The sequence below is a fragment of the Epinephelus moara genome, chromosome 19 (assembly GCF_006386435.1).
Source record: "Epinephelus moara isolate mb chromosome 19, YSFRI_EMoa_1.0, whole genome shotgun sequence".
In the NCBI taxonomy this organism is placed as follows: Eukaryota; Metazoa; Chordata; class Actinopteri; order Perciformes; family Serranidae; genus Epinephelus; species Epinephelus moara.
Window position 1 is genome coordinate 7792808 of NC_065524.1, and position 18413 is coordinate 7811220.

The window sequence follows — 18413 nt, forward strand, 5'->3', positions numbered from 1 at the left end:
TACTCAGTCCAAGAAGCCGTGGAAGTGCTTGCCAAACAGGCCTTCAGCCTTACCAGCCAACCGCTGCGTTTACCCCGGCAGCGGTGGCGCTGGAGAGGTGGAGCTGGGGCGTGGCAGAGCTGAGCTGGGATCCCCGATAGGAGCGGGGGCAAAGTTTTCCCGTCTTGTTGTTTCATTCATCCCCAAACCAAACACATGTGCAAGCCAGGTAAGCGTCTTTACGACAATACGCGCTAGAGCTCATGGGAAATGTAGGCTTCATTCCAGCAAAACACTACCGCTTTTGTCCACAGGGTCGCCAAAATCAACTCACAATGAAAGTTCCTTGTAGGGGCTTTAACTAACTAATTTAACTTTTATTTCAGTCATACAAATTATCTTAAGCACACATTACCTTGACTTTGCATGTGGGATACTCAGTGCAAAAGGCTCACGGCCCTACCCACGTGACCAGTAGAGGTTACAGCCATGGGCCACTATCGGAGCCCCATTTTGGCATTAACGATAGTTTCTACAAAGTCCCATCAGTGCTGAATAATCGGCCGAACTGATGAATCGGTTGACCTCTACCAAAGACCACAAATATTATGTCCTGATATCAGTATTTTTTATTTCTCATCAATTTAGATACAAAGACTCAGTAAACCTGTCAGAGTTTAGTTGGGTGGTATGAAAAAGCATCTATAACTTCTCCTGTAAACCCAAACTTGTCTCATCATATCAGACATGAATGAAACTATGTGGCCAGTATCAGACTTTTAATTAAAGGCATACTGCCAAGTCTTGCAGAAATGAAAACCTAAAATCTCCTTTTTAATGTGGTATGCAGACTGAGCTGATATCGCTCAGAATCAACACGTAGCTGTTTGACTCGTGTACTTTTGTTGTAGAATGACCCGTCACTTTGTGCTCCCTGACCTTCTGATGCTATGAGCTCATCATGTTAACATCCAGACCCCTGCTGATGTTTTTTTTCTCTACTGCGGCTCCCACCGCCAGGCCAGAGCTTGTTGTTTTAAAGCTGTGCGGGGGCGCATGTACGTCACTGCAAAATCCCCCTAATATCTCAGCGTGGAGGTGGACTAATACAAGGGTAAAGAAGTCATTTTGAGTGGTGATTCACTCTGTTGTTGTGGCCTCTTGTGCTGGACAAACTGCAGGTCGGTGTCCATTCATTGGCACAACTGCAACATTGTGGACGATTCTGTACTACTAATTAGGGAAATGATGTTTGATTAATGTTTTTGGTGACAGTACTTTTTTTTCTAAGATCATTAAGATTTCTTTAAAATTCAAAAACTGTGTGTTTGCTTTTAAAATCTCTCTATTACTGCATGTTAATTATTATAAATCATTTTAATCATCTTATTAAGTCAATTTAAAATTAATTAACATGACAAATTGCCAAAGTCCTAGAAAGCCTGTGTGGGTGGAAATAGGGGGGATGAGGGGAAGAAAAAGACAGAGTGAAAAAAATGAGGCAGTGTGTAAAGATTGAGCTGCCCAGGGGAAGAAAAACCCAGTTTAGTAAATAGTATACATGTGTGTTTGCAAGGTGAAGCAGTCAGTCGTTCTGTGTGTGCACGTGTATGCATGAAGGTCAAGTCAAATTCATTTCTCAACAGTTTTAAACATAGACTTTGCACTAAAGTGAAAACTGTGTGGGAGCAGCTATTTGGGAGGGACGTTAGTTTTGGCCTGCGGGGCCTCCAGCTGTAACAGTAGGCTACACATCTCATGATGGAGACAAAGAGACCATGTGTGTCACATTTTCTGTGAGCCTCCCCGCTTCCACCTAACACACTCACTGATCATTGTTATTCTCTCGGCTGTGTGGCTCTCTGAGAAAAAGTGTGAACTGCATATATTTCAACCCTTGTATAATTCAAGATGGTTTATCACCATATTGTGGCACTCAACGTTGGGTGCCCAGGAATCCCCTGAGGTCCAAAAAGCATTTCCCCTGTAGACCACCACTTTAAAAGACACATCTGTAAAAATGTAGACAGGACACCTCAAACTACGGACGAAGTCAGTTATGATGCTTTCGATTCTGAATTTTTGATCCATGGAGGTTTTATATTTATTAAAATTTCCTCAAGTTGAGAAAAGTTATTTAAAAATCTAAGACATCATCTCAATGTAAAGTCTATGAGCCAAGCGGTAACTCACGGGCGAGGCCAGCAGGAAACACACTACTGTGCATATTCAGTGGGGCGCCTACCGTGGAAGTCAACTCGAAAGCTACAGACATTTTTGCACCAGGTGAACAGCTCCATTGGACTGAATATGCACCAAATGGGGTCCAGTATCTAGTTATTGTTATATATCTATGCTCAGCCCCCAAGCCCACTGGACCATGCTTAAGACTTTAAGTGGAAGTAGACAAAATTTTTCACTAGCTAGCACACTAGCTAGCTAGCTAATGTGGTCTGCTTAACTCCTTGATTATAGCAAAATATAATATCTTTCACAACTGCATTTTAGAAAGGCTACTGAGAGAAAATGTGGTCTTTTTTTATGTTGATAAGCAGACATCGTTAGCTTGCGTCAGCTAGCATAGCTGATGTCTACTTCCACTTCCACATTTTAGCAAACAGTACTCAAACAGGATGAAATAGTGCATATAGGGACTATTTTTAGCTGTTGTCATTGGGTGCTCTATGGAGTACTTACAGCAGCAAGATGGTGTATATGGGAATGAGTCAAAATTCACTACAGTACAGTTTTTCATAATAAAGAAATGTCACCTAGTTCAATAGTGTGGCTCATTGATGTGTTTTCAATAGTTTGTGGACAACAGTGGAGTTCTGTGACACAGAGAAATTAGTTACATCAAGCTTTGGATACACACACAATACTTAATATTAGTAGCATCAGTTAATTGTTGGTTTTGAGGTTGGTTTTAAGTAAAATATAGGCTAGAAAATCACCAGGCCTATCCTTTAAGAAGGAAACTACACCCATAAATATAGGATACACACACATACACAATGCACACACATACACACACACATCCATACTGTACATACAGTAGACACACACCAAAACCGCAATGGGTGGAGTGACATTCTCTGGTCTGGTCCTCCATTCTGGTTGATTCCACATTTGGAAAGAAGCAAAACATCCTCCCATGTGGAAGGGGGGGTTGATTAGTGATGTGGACCAATACTGTATCAGAAAAGACATGTCAGTCACAGTAGATATATGTATAGAAAACCACCAAAAAGATGCCTTGGGCTGACCTCGAGTTATTCAGAATTTTTTCTCGCCCTCCGCACAGATATTGCTTCCCTTCATCCATGTCTATCTCCATTTGCTTGTGTTTATGTTTTATGTTTGTATAGCCACACATGTGCTTGTGTGCCTGTCCCGTGTGTCAAAGGAGACCTGTTTTGAGGTGAGTTTATCCTTGTGTTTGTCCCTGGTTTTCACTTTATTGGACCTATTCACAATGAACACATTTGGAGTACAGTTTTAGGATGTGGATGAGCATATTTGCTGGAGAATAAGTCCACACTGTAACTATATTTGGTGGAGCTATTTGATAGTATACCTGTAGGTCAGCACTGTGAGTCGCAGCGTCTACAGAAAGAGGCTTTGTGAGCTGGCTGCCTGGCTGCGGATGGAGCGATGAGGGGGGGATGGAGTTCAGGAGGAGGTTGGCCACAGAGCGCCAGTTGTGGAATTCCAGGAATGGAAGTTGAGCTGGAGTTTGGATCTGAAGAGGGAATTGAATTGCTGAGGTGATAGAGCGTTGTTTCGGAGGCTGAGGGTGAGGGGAAGGGAGGGCGTCACGTGTGTGTCAGGCCTAGACACAGTGACGCAGCAGGAGCACTCATAGTGTGTGTAAGTACGTTTCAGTGAGTAGTAGACAGTATCGGGCTGCAAGTCTTGAAACACCATAATGTAAATTGTAACCTCCCATTGGTTTTCCCAACAGGATATAACACACACACGCCCAGGCTTCATTCATCCTATATATAACATAGAGAATGATGAAAACACACTTGCACACATTGTCTCATACACAGGAGAATACTACCATCAGACATGCGTTTATGGGTTTTTATATGTTATGTCTGGTGTGTGTGTGTGTGTGTGTGTGTGTGTGTGTGTGTGTGTGTGTGTGTGTGTGTGTGTCGTCCCCAGCTCTAGCCTACAGTATACATGCCCTGTAATTAACATGCTGTTCTTTGCCAGATGCTATATTTGTTATTGAGAGAGGCACATGCGGTTTGTCGTTTGTGGTGCAGCAGAGGAGCTAGATAGAGTGTGCTTGTGTGACATATATTAACCTTTTTCATGTCTGCTTTTGATCACAACATAGAAGTAGGTTCAGTGAAAAGGCATCCGTGAGTGTTTCTGTAGTTTGTAAGGTCAAAATAACTACAGAAGTAGATCGAGAAGATTCCCACAGAGGAGTCACGTATCTATGTTATTGTTATATTTGTTGGTTTAGAGCAGTGTTATCAGCACAAAAGGATACAACTGCATCTCCAAATCCAGATGTGAAAGTACCATAGGTTTCATTGACATAAATACACCCACAGGAAATATATCATTTCCAAGTGTGGACGCACGACGACACAATCTTATAAAATCTTTTCTGTGGAATTCTTTGAAATTGCACTGAAATGTCAAGTGGAACAGTGGCTGTGTCCAGGCCTCGCTTCCACTTTGGTCCAGAGAACGTTGTGCAGTGGAAACACTGAGTGGCTCTGGCAGGGTGTGGCTGCTTTCTGGACCGAGCTGGGTCCACTTCTGCTGGCCTCTGAGAGTTAACAGAAGCAGGGGAAAGCTGGAGCGCAGCCATGCCAGTCTCCGCCGGCTGCATCCACCCCACAGCTAAAAACAGTCACTGCTCTTTGTAGTAGTTCACACACAGTTTGGTTATGGCACAGAACGGCAGCTGCTTTAAGTAATTTGAGCGCTAATTTGTTGATTTCTACAGTGCATTTAACAGAACCACCGTGGACACAGAGTAGCTGGCAACATCATAGCACATATGACATTTGTGTGTTGGCTGCCATTTTCCACTTCTAAAACATTGTACTAAGTCACTTTACTAGGAAAACTGAGTTACTTTCAGGAATTTGGGAGGAGGAATAAAAAAATTTAAAAAAAAAAGCTAAATGGGACAAAAACATTTTTTCTTACTAATGCAGGGTATCTGCGGGTCTATGGGAAAAGGTTAGATTAATTTAAAAAAAAACATCAAAAATGGCCTCAGAATGTATTAAAAAATCTTAGTTTTTTTTTATTTATTTATTTTTTTTTAAGTCTTAAAGGGGCTGAAATTCAAAGCGTATGTGTTATCTGGAAATGGTTTTCTACATGGAGGGGGCTGGGCTGGCAGCTAGCAGCTAATAGCACTAACTCCATAAACAGTGCTTAACAATGAGAACAGTGCTGATGGAGCTAATGGTGTTAACCACTTAGGAATCTGAGGTTGGGCACTGTGCATCCATGATGACGCCATTCCAAAATCAGGGGTAACCACCATGAGCTAGCTAGTGGGATACACACATCTACTAACATGCACGCACAGCCGGACCACCACACAACAGAGCACAAAGAAGGGTCGATTACAACAAACACAGAGGTAGCATGATTTCATTCTCTGTTTAGGATGCCATTACTCTGCCAAATCCTTACATAGCAAACTGTTGTTTGCTGCTATATTAATGCTCATAATGTTGCATATAGAACCTTAAAATACATTTTTTGGTAATGTTAATCATAAATGTTTATGTATCTGATTGTATGCTGTCAGAAGACCTATCACCAGAGTTTCAGTCAGCATCATCAGTGCTGTAGTTGGGAAGCTCATCCTCTTACAGGGGGCAGTGTCGATTTTAGCAAAGACTTTTGATTTTCAGTTATTTTTAATTGGTTAATCCATCCATCCATTTTCAAATTTTGTATTCAGTTCCATGAAGTGTTAAAGTGGAAATAGACAAGTTTTGCTTTAACTAATCATTAAGAGATAAATGTTTATTGCACAAGATAACAGCTATAAAATAATGACACCATCAGCGTTAAGATTGGTTCCCTATAAGCCTCGTTTTCACTGTACAAATCTGCCACAGGGTACGATCTCTTGGGAAAATGAAGGCTCAATTTATGACACAAATGAAATACATCAACCATTGCACAACCAAAATACAAAGAGGACAGCACTTTTGTTTCCCACAGTAGCTACCAGTCACAGTGAGTTACCAAAGAGCATCAGTGTAAGTTTTTTGCAGTTACTATCACCCAGTAGTGGAAATGGTGGATGGTGGAGCAACTTAAGTAACTGGAAAACAACTTGCGGTGTGTCCTGTGTTGTTGATGGTTGCATGGCTCTGAGGAAAATGGAAAGTGATCCGGTTGTCTTTGGGACAGTGTCACCAACAATAATACCACTTGGAACTGCAAGGCAGGGGAAAGTTGAAAGATGAAGTCATCTATTTCCACTTAATATATTTATTTATATAATTAGGAATTATTGTTACATGCCGACTAAATGTGACAGAATACCGAAAAATTGTAGGTCATGTAGAACCTACTGGTTGTCCATCACACTTTGGGTGGTATAATTTTGAAACAAATTCCACTCTATGTGCTACAGGTGGCTGAGTATAATACCAAACAATTTTGATATCAGCTGAAACAACTTCAGACAGACTGATGGGTCTCTGTTGGGAAAAAGGGGTGTGATTGGTAAACAATGTTTTCCTGTCTAGAATAACCTGTGAGTCTGTCACTGAAGAGGGTGAAGCTTTGTTTGTTGTATACACAGTATATTTACTCTACAATAAATTACTTCCTTTAACATCTTCTGTCCTATTCTTAGCTACATCCGATTCTCTGGCGTGTCAGCCCAGTGTCCCCACAGGGATTGTTAACAGTTCCCTCTAATCTAGTCTAATTTGGACGTGTTTATGTGCACATGTAGCAAAATATTCTAACCATGGTGGTTGTAGAGTTGCTACGCAGAGAATTTCCATCGACATTCCCACATACTTTCCTTCATAAAGTCATTGAGGTCTGAGAGTTTTCTCAGAAGACACTGGTTTCTCTGCTGCTTCCGCCACTTTGAGCCGTGGAATTTCAGAGGAATGTTGCTCATAAAGTCATCTCTCTCGATTCCCTCTGGGTTTTTCATCCTCGCGCATATGTGTCCATCCACGTGTGTGTATCCAGGCTGTGTGACCTTTGGTGCTGCTGCAGTTTTTAACACACTCCTACCAGGTTCCAAATGCTCTGCTCTGATCTTAGTACACAAAGAGCTGGTTGTACCTTTATAGATGTGACACCTCATCATCATTATGTAACTGGTTAAAGGTGCTATGTGCAGCACTTCTGCTGAAATAAAAATGCCTTGTCAATTCTGAAATATAGTTATAGGTGCTGTAAACAGATGGACCCATTGCCAGAAAAGAATTGGCAGCTTCTTCTTGGCAATGGAGTGTGTGTTTTAAAGTTAGTGCCATAGTTATTGCATTTTATAGTTAGGGGGATTTTTGGGGCTTCTAGCAAAAACAGAGTGGAAGGCTTCTGTCATTTTCACAAAGATAGCCAGTGGAATGACTTTGTTAAAACATATAATTTTACAGCGTAGAATGACCAAAATATACCACACCATTATGAGTTTGCAGAAAATACGTTGTGCTAACAATTAAAGCATTTAGACAGAGACAGAGAGACAGAAAGAATTTGCTGATAGATGCCTAATGTGTGGATGTACATGCAAAATACATCTGTGAACTCTCCTTATTATCCTAATTCTGATTTTAAACCTTTTTTTGAGTCATAAATGCCCCAAACCAGCTGCAAAGCATCTGCTCCTTTCCAGCGTAGCAGCGTTATCTCTAGCAGCATTCTCATTTGGCTCTAGCATGCAGCATTTTCTGTGTCTTTATTTGGTCCTGCTGTGTTTGGCGCAGAACTGACGTGGAGTTGCTGTTTCACCTCTGAGGTGAAGCTGAGGGGGGAAATCAGGGCTCATTTTAGATCAGATGGTGCAGGTGAAGGGAGTGTTACGATGTAGCCAGTGTATTTGCTTGTACAAGATGTAATAGTGTAAGAAGATGTAGGCGAATAAAAATAAGGTGAGATAAAATGGAATAAAATATTGTGCTCTTCCAGATTCAACAATTGGAGACGCAGGTGATCGATGCGGAAAAACGTGCCTTCACAGCTCACCAGCAGGTAAGGATTCAAATAGTGTTTACCTGTATTTCCAGTGTGTGTATGTGTATATGTGTATACTGTATGTACGTGCGATTTCAGGTGCAGTGGATGGAGGAGAAGCTGAAAGCTCCAGACAATCAGTCCGCAGACTCAGAGGTGCGTTTGTTTCAGCGATGCCAGGAGCTGCAGGCCTTGGTGCAGGAGAAGGAGGACGTCATTGCCCAGCTGGAGCAGCAGCTGGAGGAGCAGGTAGATCACATACACATGAAGAATTTCGTCAAAGCAACAGATGTAGGGCCAGTGGATGTTTTTTTCTTCCTTCCTTTTTTTCAAGGTGCAAAAGAATGTAGAGGAAGATATGGCATACAGTTTGTCTCCACAGACACAGAGATACATGCACTATATTCCCACAGAGTTAAAGGAATACTTCACCCCCAAAATGATAATTTGTATAGAAATTATCCACCTCGTATCACACTGAATTTTTGCGAAACACTTTTTTTTCACACGTTTAACGAAGAATCCAAAAATGGCGAACATTCTGCTGTTAAATGCGGACCCCTGTGACTTCATCAGAAGTCAGAATGAATGGATTCTTCATTCATAGTGGAGGCATGCAAGAAAAAGAAAGTTTTCTTCATGAATTCAGGATAACACAGGGAAAGTAAATAATAAACAAATGGTCATTTTATGGGAGATGTATGCCTTTAAGGAAGCCAAACTAAACTGGAAAAGTACCATACTTTCAGCCCACTTCTAAAATATGTCTTGTAATCCTTAAATAAGGATACTGAAGATACAAGAAAAGCAAACTACTATTCTAAGTTATTCAACGAATATACATGATCAGAGGTTTTTGTTTAATACTACTTTAGTATTAGTAGGCTTGCTCTTAGGTTTCATTTGGGATTTTCCCACCCTCACCTGTGCTGTGACATTTCATGTCCTTATTGAAATATGAGTCACTCCCATGTTCTATCTTCAAAATCTCTTCATCTATTTCCTGTTTGTGCTGCATGCAGCATCTGTAGAATATTTCAGGGCAGTGAAAGAGCATATGTATGTGCATCATTGTCCTCTTTGGGCGCCCAGTAACTCAATGGGTAGAGGGGCATCCCATGTACAAAGACAATTTCCTTGCCACTGCAGCTGTGGGTTTGATTCCAGCCTGTGGGCCTTTGCTTTGTGTCATCCCCTCTCTCTCTTCCTGTCACACCTAATACTGTCCAATTAAAAGCTCAGAAAAATGTGTTCTCTTTCACCAGAAACAGATCCGACTTCAGGACGCCAAAACAGTGGAGGAGAAAGCAGCTAAGATAAAGGAATGGGTGATGCTGAAGTTGTCAGAGGTAAATGAATTATGACATTAGATATAAAGTTGCACAAACTGATTCACATGGATGGAAAAACTGTAAACTGGATAGTGAGTTGGGGTCAACACTATCTCATTCCCTTGGATAATTTTACAGGCCCAAGAGGAGGTCTTATGTTAAAACATCTTTGTTCTTCAGTTTGAGGTGGAGAACGCAGCGTTAAGAGAAACCAACAAGCAACAGGAGGCTCAGATTGTGGAGCTGCAGAAACAAGTGCAGGGTAGGTTTACGTCCTCAGTTATCCACTAGGACACTAAAGCAAGTGCAAGTGTTAAGTGCGTGCATGTGTAACGACACACACATATGCATACTGTTCAAACATGTTTGTGTGTTTGCAGCCTTTGAGCAGAAGTGTGCTGGTGGACGAGGAGTTCTGTGCAGACCAGGTGAGGCCCAGCGTCTCAGCAGCCTGACGTTTGGCTGTTTCCAGGTGAGGGGGAAGAGCCCGCAGGTCCTTACTGGACCAGCACCCTGCCAGAGGACCCTCAGCACCCAGGGAGAGACTGAGGACAGAGATAAAACTGGTAAGTCCTCACATATTCACAGCTGTGGGTACGGAAACAGATTCTGGGTGGACACAGGAAAGCTCGGTTTTATAGTGGAAAATGGAAAGTGACTCATATCCATGGTAAAACTGATTATGAAGAACACTAATCCCTCCCTCTGGTAGGAGTTAGAAGATATCGGCAGAAGGGTGATGGAACAGTTCAGCTACTATTTCAACCAGTCCAGTTGCCTGCAGTTACAAATTTTACTGAAAGATTAGACAAAGGTTATGTAAATAAGAAACCTGCACTTTCCTCCAGAATTTATGTAATGTGGCAAGCAGTGCTTGTATCTGTAATCACAAAACCAAAATCACTGCTTCTACCAAATGTGCTGTAATGAGGTAAAGATATACCGAGGAAACCAAAGGTGTGATTTAATCCTTTATGCAGCCAAAACTCTGAACTGAAAAAACCTGTATTGTGTATAAGCTGAGTTTTTGTATTTAAAAAAGCACAGAATTTATTATAGTGTGGAAACCCATTTTTACCAGTATGATGGAAAAAAGATCCTGCAAGTCATTATAATGAGAAGCTTTCTTGAAATATGGGCTTAGTATTTAGATATAATGACAAACTCTCTCAAAATATTGGCTTGATGTTGCCAAATTAGAAACAATACTAAGTCATTATTTTGGGAAAGTTTCTCATTATTTTGACACACTGTCAGTATTTTGAGATAAGTAGGTCATTATTTTGAGATAAGTCATTATTTTGCAAATGTTTCTCATTATTGTGAGATACTGACTCATTATTTTTGAGATACAAACTTATTTTAAGATTTTTAGTATTTTGAAAATATTTCTCATTATTTTGGGGTACCACAATATTTCTTGGACGTTTCTCTTGACAGTGACCTTTTCTTAGCATACTGGCGGAAATGGGCCTCCATATTTTACATTAATAAATAATACAGTTTTTACTAAAGGGGTTTTATGATCCCCACTGAAAACTATCTAAATGAAACAGAGATTATTAACACCAGCTGGATGTGTATTTTTGTGTTTGCTTTGACAGAGAAGAGTAGTAAGCAGACAGCTTCCTCAGGGACAAACGGTGAAGTCCAGAGACCTGACCAGACTGGACCTCTGGGTACTCCTCTGGAGGACGACAGTGCATCTGAAAGGCTGGGTGAGCATGCACGTGGACCTGAGTCTCGTGGTGTCTCCTCCGTGCTCTCCAGTGCTGCATCAGAGGGGGAGGGAGGAGGAGGGTGTGAGGGCAGAGGGGGACTTGGAGTGTGTGGTCTGGAGTTCAGCCGCCCTGGCAGTGAGACCTACCTGACTGCTTCGGACGACAGCAGCTCTCTGTTTGACGATGACATGCAGCGCGCTGACCGACCCAGCTTCAGCCTGCTGGGGTCAACAGATGGGACACTGGGAGGGTGTAAGGAGGGAGAGGAGGAGGCACACGGGGCCAAGGCGGAGGACTGCACCTCTGAGGAGCTTAATAAACGTTTCCAGTCGCAGAGACTTGACTCCTCATCCTCATCCAGCGAACCTAACACTCCCAGCCCCATCCTCACACCAGCCCTCACCCCTAAACGACCCAACCCACCCCAGGACCTGAGGGACAACCCCGCATCACCCAAACAGCCCCGGCTGCGGACCCCAGCAGGGTTCGGGTTGTTGACTGTGGGTCTGGCTAAGAAACACCTGAGCCAGCCACCAATCAGCACTGAGGCAGCACACGGACAAACACGTAATGCTCTCAGTATGCTGCGCCCCCTCCGGCCACAAGAAACTGACCTCGACCAGGAGCAGGAGGTTGGCATGGAGACGGGCAAGGACGTACCACAAGTTGCACCTACCTTGCGGACCTCCCCTGGTCCACCTGAACCTGGTACAGAGATCAACACAGAAAGGGAAGACTGTGACAGCTCAGCACCTCCTACACCCCCTTTACACAGGCTGCCCTCCTGGGTAAGATCCCTGTTTAATCTAAACTGAGATTGATCACGGGTTATGGAAACTTACACCATCATGAAACTCTCCACTGAGAAACATATAAATCAAATTCTTAGCAACATGCTTTCCTTCATAAATGAGTGACTATATGACGTCCTTCTTGCCTCTTCACTTACAGTGCCATCTACTGCTAGAGTGCACATTAACAGCGATACAGTGTATGCAGGTTACAGTTAAAACATTATCAGCCCACGGGCCAAATCTGGCCCACAACAGGGTTCCTGGTGGCCTGCCAACTATTTCCTAATTCACAATATAAATAACATTTAGACTGAGACATTGTTTCTGTACTTTGTATGTGAATAAGGTGCCAGGGTGCATAAAAAGCATCATAATAGAGCATGTCTATAAAAAAGTGTCGAAGAAGGATCCCCTGGACTCAGGGGCATACATACAGGCAGTGTGAGCACAGTAAACTAGTTTAGGACATTTACTTTGAAAAGATATTTTCTTACTGGTAGAATTTTAAGTGTTTTTGCTAAAATTGACTGATAATTCAGCTATTTTTTTTCTTTTCCACAGGAGAGTCGTATCTATGCTGTTGCTAAATCAGGGATCCGACTGTCTGAGACGTCCTGCACAGACTCTGCTAGCAAAGGTGAGACAGCTGCTGACAGACACCCTCCAGCTCAGTCTCAGCTACAGAGGTATTCAGCTGAACTTAACTGACCTGTGATCTGTGTTGTAGACCCCTCGCTGCAGTCCTCCTATCCTGCCTTTGTAATGTACACATCCCTCATCTATAAAAACATGACTACTCCAGTTTACACTACTCTGAAGGGGGTAAGTGCGACATCACTCTGCAGGCTACATTTATTTGAACTTTTATCAGCCTGTAATGATGTCAGCAAAGTTAATTCTGATACACAGTATTTTGGCTTGATCTATGACTGTGTGCAAGTATTGACCACCATCCCACTCCCATCTTGCAGAAAGCCACCCTGCTTAGCAGCAGTCCGTTCTCAGATGAGTCGTCCAGCTCTGAGGAGTCGTCCAGCTCAGGAGAGGAGGACGGCTCCGTCTGCAGCTCCCACACCTCCTCCAGCTCCCGCAAGGACAGCAGCCCAGGCAGCCCGCGCTCGCTCAAGAGAGGTACAACCCACACATACTGGAGGGTTTTTGAGAATTCAACACAACAGCTGATATAATAATAATTAAAAACAAATCATTTTCCCAGCTTTGCTGAGTAATTTTAGGCAACTATGTAAATTTATACAGATCTTGTAAACATGATGAGGACGGACGCCTGAATGAAAGCCTGTAAATGTGTATGAATATATTTTATGTTGCAACAGTTTTACTTTTTCTTCTCCTCCAGCTGTGTCCATGTCTTCAATGACATCAGAGAGCGACTATGCCATCCCTCCTGATGCATACTCCACCGACACCGAGTGCTCTGAACCAGAGCAAAAACTCCCCAAGACCTGCTCTTCAGCCAGTGACAACGGCAAGAGTGTGAGTCAGTGTGTACATCCTGGAAATGTTTTATTTGGGAGATTGGCCTGTTGATAGCCTTACCCAAGACATCCCAAAATTACGTATGTGTAGATGAAGTCTTCATAAGCACACCTGCAAGTCACTGTCCAAAGCTGTCTTCCACTTTGAATACAGTAAGAATGTATTCAATTACATTCTTTCTGTTGGCCCTTTTTTGTCTGATATGGATCATGCTGATAAGAGCCCTGATGTTAGGCATCATCTGATTGGTCAATAAATGTACACATGCAGGTGAGGTTTACTAAAATAGTGCATCCATACTGCTCTGCATGGTTGACAAGATGAGTGCAGACAAAAGTACAAATACCAGAGATGAACTGATGCATAAAAAAATTAGCACATCAGCCACGTGGCAATATTTTGGATACAGAAGAGATGACATGGCATAAGCATCAGTACTGTTCAAGTCTGAGGCAAGGACTGAGTACTTTTTAATATCTGTTTATTTATCGTAAGTAATATAGTTATTGCAATATTCAACGATGTTTATAACAATGTTACTGCATATTTTCTTCATATCATGTAGCCCAACTTTCAAAATACATTCTTTTGTTACCATTTATTTCAAATATAATGCCAAACTACATAAAATGTATTTTAGACATAAAGTAAGATTAGTTATTATGATGACCTCACTCTGTTAAAGCTTAAAACAGCAAACCTCAAACTGTCAATAACCCTTTAACTGTAAAATCTCCAAAACCTTAAGTCTCAGTATTGTGGGACGGATCATTTCAGGATATTCTAGTGAGCTACTCATCCATAACTCTTTGTTTTTTCATTGTATTACATGAAACTAAACAGTATTGTCTCACCTTTAAGGAGCCGATGGAGAAGTCAGGCTACCTGTTAAAAATGGTGAAGACCTGGAAGAAAACTTGGAAGAGACGCTGGTTTGTCCTCAAAGACGGAGAGCTGCTCTACTACAACTCACCGGTGAGTTTTATACAACACATTTCATTTTATTGTTTTATTATGGGAGTCACATTATCTGAATTTAAATGGGGTTTTTTTTCACGTTCTTCTTAAACTTTTGTATGTTGCATGGGACCCTTGTCATAGACTTCAGACCATTCTAAATACTCAGTTTCCAATGTTTTTTTTCTACATTTGAGACAAGCTGATGTTTGTCACAGATTTTTTATATGATCATCTGCTCCAGATACACTGCTGCAAGTGTTTTCATCACATAGTCTTCACTGCTACATGAAGCTACATGCTAACATCAGGGGAACCATTAATCTTGTTTGCTGATGTTGTAAATTTCTTCTGGATTTTAGATCATATTCCTGCTGGAAGATGTCAGATTGTTTGAAGTAGCTTTTACTGGTGATTTTTCACGGCAAAAAGTACAGCTTATCTCATTTCCCAGTGTGAAAATGATGACCAGTCAGAGCAGACAGGGCTTTTCAGGAAGGGGGCTTACAAAGATAGGTGCTAAAACTGAGAATTTCAGACAGAGGGTGAATACAGGTGTTCCAGCACAGTGGAAAATAGTGTTGACCATTTAAGCATGTAAACATGTTCTAGTAGAAACTCAAAACACAAGTACAAACCTGAAAATGAGCATAACAGGTCACAACTTTAAACTATTTTCCCATAGAGTGATGTGATCAGGAAACCTCAGGGTCAGATCGAGGTCAACGCCACCAGCAGCATCGCCCGCGGAGAGGGAAAACAAGTCCTCCAGGTATCCAACATTTGTTTTTAGAGTTTTGTCCACTACTGAATATTTAGTCAAACAAATTTACATCTAGCCAAATCCTTACAGCTTTCAACACAAAGTAGAGTAACACAGCTGAAAATGATTATGATTCCACCACATATCCTCACCTTCACCTGTGGTTTTGTTGCTGTGTGTAGATAGTAACAGGGAAGCGTGTGTACTACCTGAAGGCTGATTCCCCGAACCTGCTGGAGGAGTGGCTCAGGGTGCTGCAGAGTGTGCTCAGGGTGAAAGCTGCCAGCCCTCTCTTCACCCAGCCGGATATTCGCCCCGGCATGAAGGGACTTCTCATTAAGGTTCAGCAACCCACCAATATTACCTTTACATCTGACTTTAACAGATTTAACATTTCAAAAGATAGAACTTTACCAAAATGAAAAAGGTATTTTTTTGTGCAAAAACAATTTTGACCAACATTTCTACCCCTCATATATATTAACCACTGCATATTTAATGTTAGATTGATACTGCAATTAGTGAACTTTGTACTTGTTCTGTGGCAGGTGAAACATGGCTACTCTAAGCGGGTTTGGTGCGCTCTGATTGGCAAAACCTTGTACTATTTCCGAAGCCAAGACGACAAGGTAAGATTCAACATAAAATCTGTTGTAATTTACAGGATACAGACAGAACTGTACTGCTCTCATCAGGTTAAAGGAACACTTCACCCCCCCAAATGATCATTTGTATATTAATTACTTACCCCGTGTTATGTTGAATGTGTAAAGAAAACTTTGTTTTTCTCTAATGGCAATTGAGTAAACAAAGAATCCAAAAATAGAGGGCGCCTCCCTAATGTAATTGTGGGGGAAACACTGCATACTCTTTGTAATTGGCTGGTATTATAAACTGTAAATCGTTAAACAGAAAAGAGCTTTATTTCAGAGGTGCAAAAGCTGTTACCTTTTATTACAGTGTGTGTGTGTGTGTGTGTGTGTGTGTGTGTGTGTGTGTGTGTGTGTGTTTGTGTGTGTGTGTGTCCAGTTCCCCCTGGGTCAGATTAAGCTGTGGGAGGCCCGGGTGGAGGAGGTAGACAGGTCAAGAGATTCAGATGACGACCTGAAGGCATGTGGGCGGGGCTCACAGGCAGCACCTTTTACCATCGCCATCCACCCTCAAGAACAAGGCCCAACCTACCTGCTCATCGAGTCCCGTCACGAAAAGGTAAGTGTCACTCTGAAAGCTTTTGCTCTGCATTTCAAAGTCAAGTCAATCTTACTTATGTAGCCTAATATCACAAAACACACATTTGCCTGCGGGGGAAAGAGATTGTTGAAGTTTACGTTTCTGTATGTGGTGCTCTTCCTCTGTTTATTAAAACCAAGTCAGAAAGGAAATCTTCAGACATTGTATGTTTAGCACAGAAAGGGAAAAGAGAATTGAAGATCCTACAATGAAAATTGATCATGAGGCCTATCTTTTCTCTCAGTAAGAATGTGAACATGTCTTGTGTTTATTTCATGTACCTCTGGTATCACTGATGTTGCTGTGTGTGACTCTTTAGGATTCCTGGCTGTACCATCTGTGTGTGGCAGCGGGCACCACGGTGGGTAAAGTCGGCACTGAGTTCGAACAGCTGGTGGGAAAACTCTTCCAACTGGATGGAGATCCAAGTAAGTATTTCCTACAAGTGATTGTCTCTTTTGTTGTGTCTTTGATTGTGTTTTACCAATAGCTGACTGCATCATATTACATCACACAACAATCTGCAGTAGTAACCAATTGATAGAGAGTAGACCATTCTGAATTAAAGTTATTTTGAAAAACTCCATTCAAAGGGGCATTTCCTATCACCTCTCTGCTAACTACAGACCTAAATTAGATGTCGTCATGTAGTAGTAGTCATAAGATGTCAGGGATTTTTACAACTGACCATCATCATCACAAACCAAAATTATGAGTACGTAAGTGAGCAACATGGATTGTGTTTTCTCTTCATTAACCTGCTACCTGCTTTAGCTTTTACAAAGATGTCACAGCTCTAAATACAAATCAGTGAAATCATTTGTTTTTGTGTTTATTTAACATGCAAAACAAGATGTGGAGAAAAGGTACTGGTTCTGTAGAGCGGCCTTTATATTGACTTTAAGGTGTACACATCTTTATTTTGCCTATGATCTTTAACGAAAATTTGCTGTCACACAATTTATGTTTGTTCAGTTATTTTAAAGGGACAGTTTATCCCAAAATCCAAATGACATATTTTTCCTTTTACCTGTCATGAATGTTTTGGTGCAAGTTGCCAAGTGGGGATATAGAAACTGTTTCTTTGTCTTGAATTATATGTGCCAACTACTACCAATGTGTGCATTTACTGCTACTCACCTAGCACCACTGAGCTAGCAAATGTTACAGCTCAGCGGAGGGTGACGCCATTAATGTTTACATCTTGCGTTGCCATGAGCACAAGCCTCTTGTCCATGAGTAGATGCACACTTCTCTTTTGCACGGTGATATGGTTGACGGGTGTAGTTCAGTAGTAAAAAAAAAGTTCTTACATGAAACTGCTCACAACAAGGTCTGTGGATTATCTTGTGTAACTGGGTAATGATTTCTGGAAAGAGACATTACTGTTGAGTTTTTCAAATGTATTTGTTGGCACTGCGAGCACCACAAGCCGAGTGCCATCTTGTTTTATTATATTGGAGAGAAGTCAGACATCTTAATGTTTGATATCTCTCTCACATCAAAACAATCTAGACTGATAAACAGCACTACAGGTAAGAGGAAAATATGCGTTTTGATTTTGGGGTTAACTATCCTTTTAAATGTAATTCTAAGGCTGTTCTATTTGTCTCGCGTCTTAATTGTTTTGTTTTTTCTGTTATAAATGTTTTTCTCATCTTTATACTATGTGTCTTTCTTTTTCTATATTCCTCTTTTATGGAGCACATTGTATTTTATTCATTTGCATGATGTGCATACTATTGTTTCCTCTAGCTAGCAGTCTGCCTCTTCATCTTTCAGACTCTCAGATCTGGAGACACCCCATGTTGTGTTTCAGTAAGGAAGCTCTACCGTCTCCTCTCACCACCCTGCCTTCACAAGCTCTGCAGACAGAGGCCGTTAAACTTTTTAAGGTACACACACACACACATACACACACACACACACTCACACGCAG

At 41.6% G+C, this 18413-nt stretch overlaps 1 protein-coding gene across 1 annotated transcript in view; it reads left to right on the forward strand.

The window, feature by feature from the left end:
- plekhh2 (pleckstrin homology domain containing, family H (with MyTH4 domain) member 2) overlaps positions 1 to 18413 on the forward strand; it is a 38438-nt gene that overhangs the window by 6414 nt on the left and 13611 nt on the right. The window contains exons 3-19 of the mRNA XM_050071933.1: positions 8137 to 8199; positions 8281 to 8430; positions 9447 to 9530; positions 9693 to 9774; positions 9893 to 10078; positions 11117 to 12021; positions 12589 to 12664; positions 12755 to 12849; positions 12999 to 13158; positions 13385 to 13521; positions 14386 to 14499; positions 15167 to 15253; positions 15427 to 15585; positions 15793 to 15873; positions 16274 to 16453; positions 16794 to 16902; positions 18257 to 18369. Of these exons, the coding sequence (XP_049927890.1) occupies positions 8137 to 8199; positions 8281 to 8430; positions 9447 to 9530; positions 9693 to 9774; positions 9893 to 10078; positions 11117 to 12021; positions 12589 to 12664; positions 12755 to 12849; positions 12999 to 13158; positions 13385 to 13521; positions 14386 to 14499; positions 15167 to 15253; positions 15427 to 15585; positions 15793 to 15873; positions 16274 to 16453; positions 16794 to 16902; positions 18257 to 18369 (2781 nt within the window). The remainder of the gene's footprint in view (positions 1 to 8136; positions 8200 to 8280; positions 8431 to 9446; positions 9531 to 9692; positions 9775 to 9892; positions 10079 to 11116; positions 12022 to 12588; positions 12665 to 12754; positions 12850 to 12998; positions 13159 to 13384; positions 13522 to 14385; positions 14500 to 15166; positions 15254 to 15426; positions 15586 to 15792; positions 15874 to 16273; positions 16454 to 16793; positions 16903 to 18256; positions 18370 to 18413) is intronic.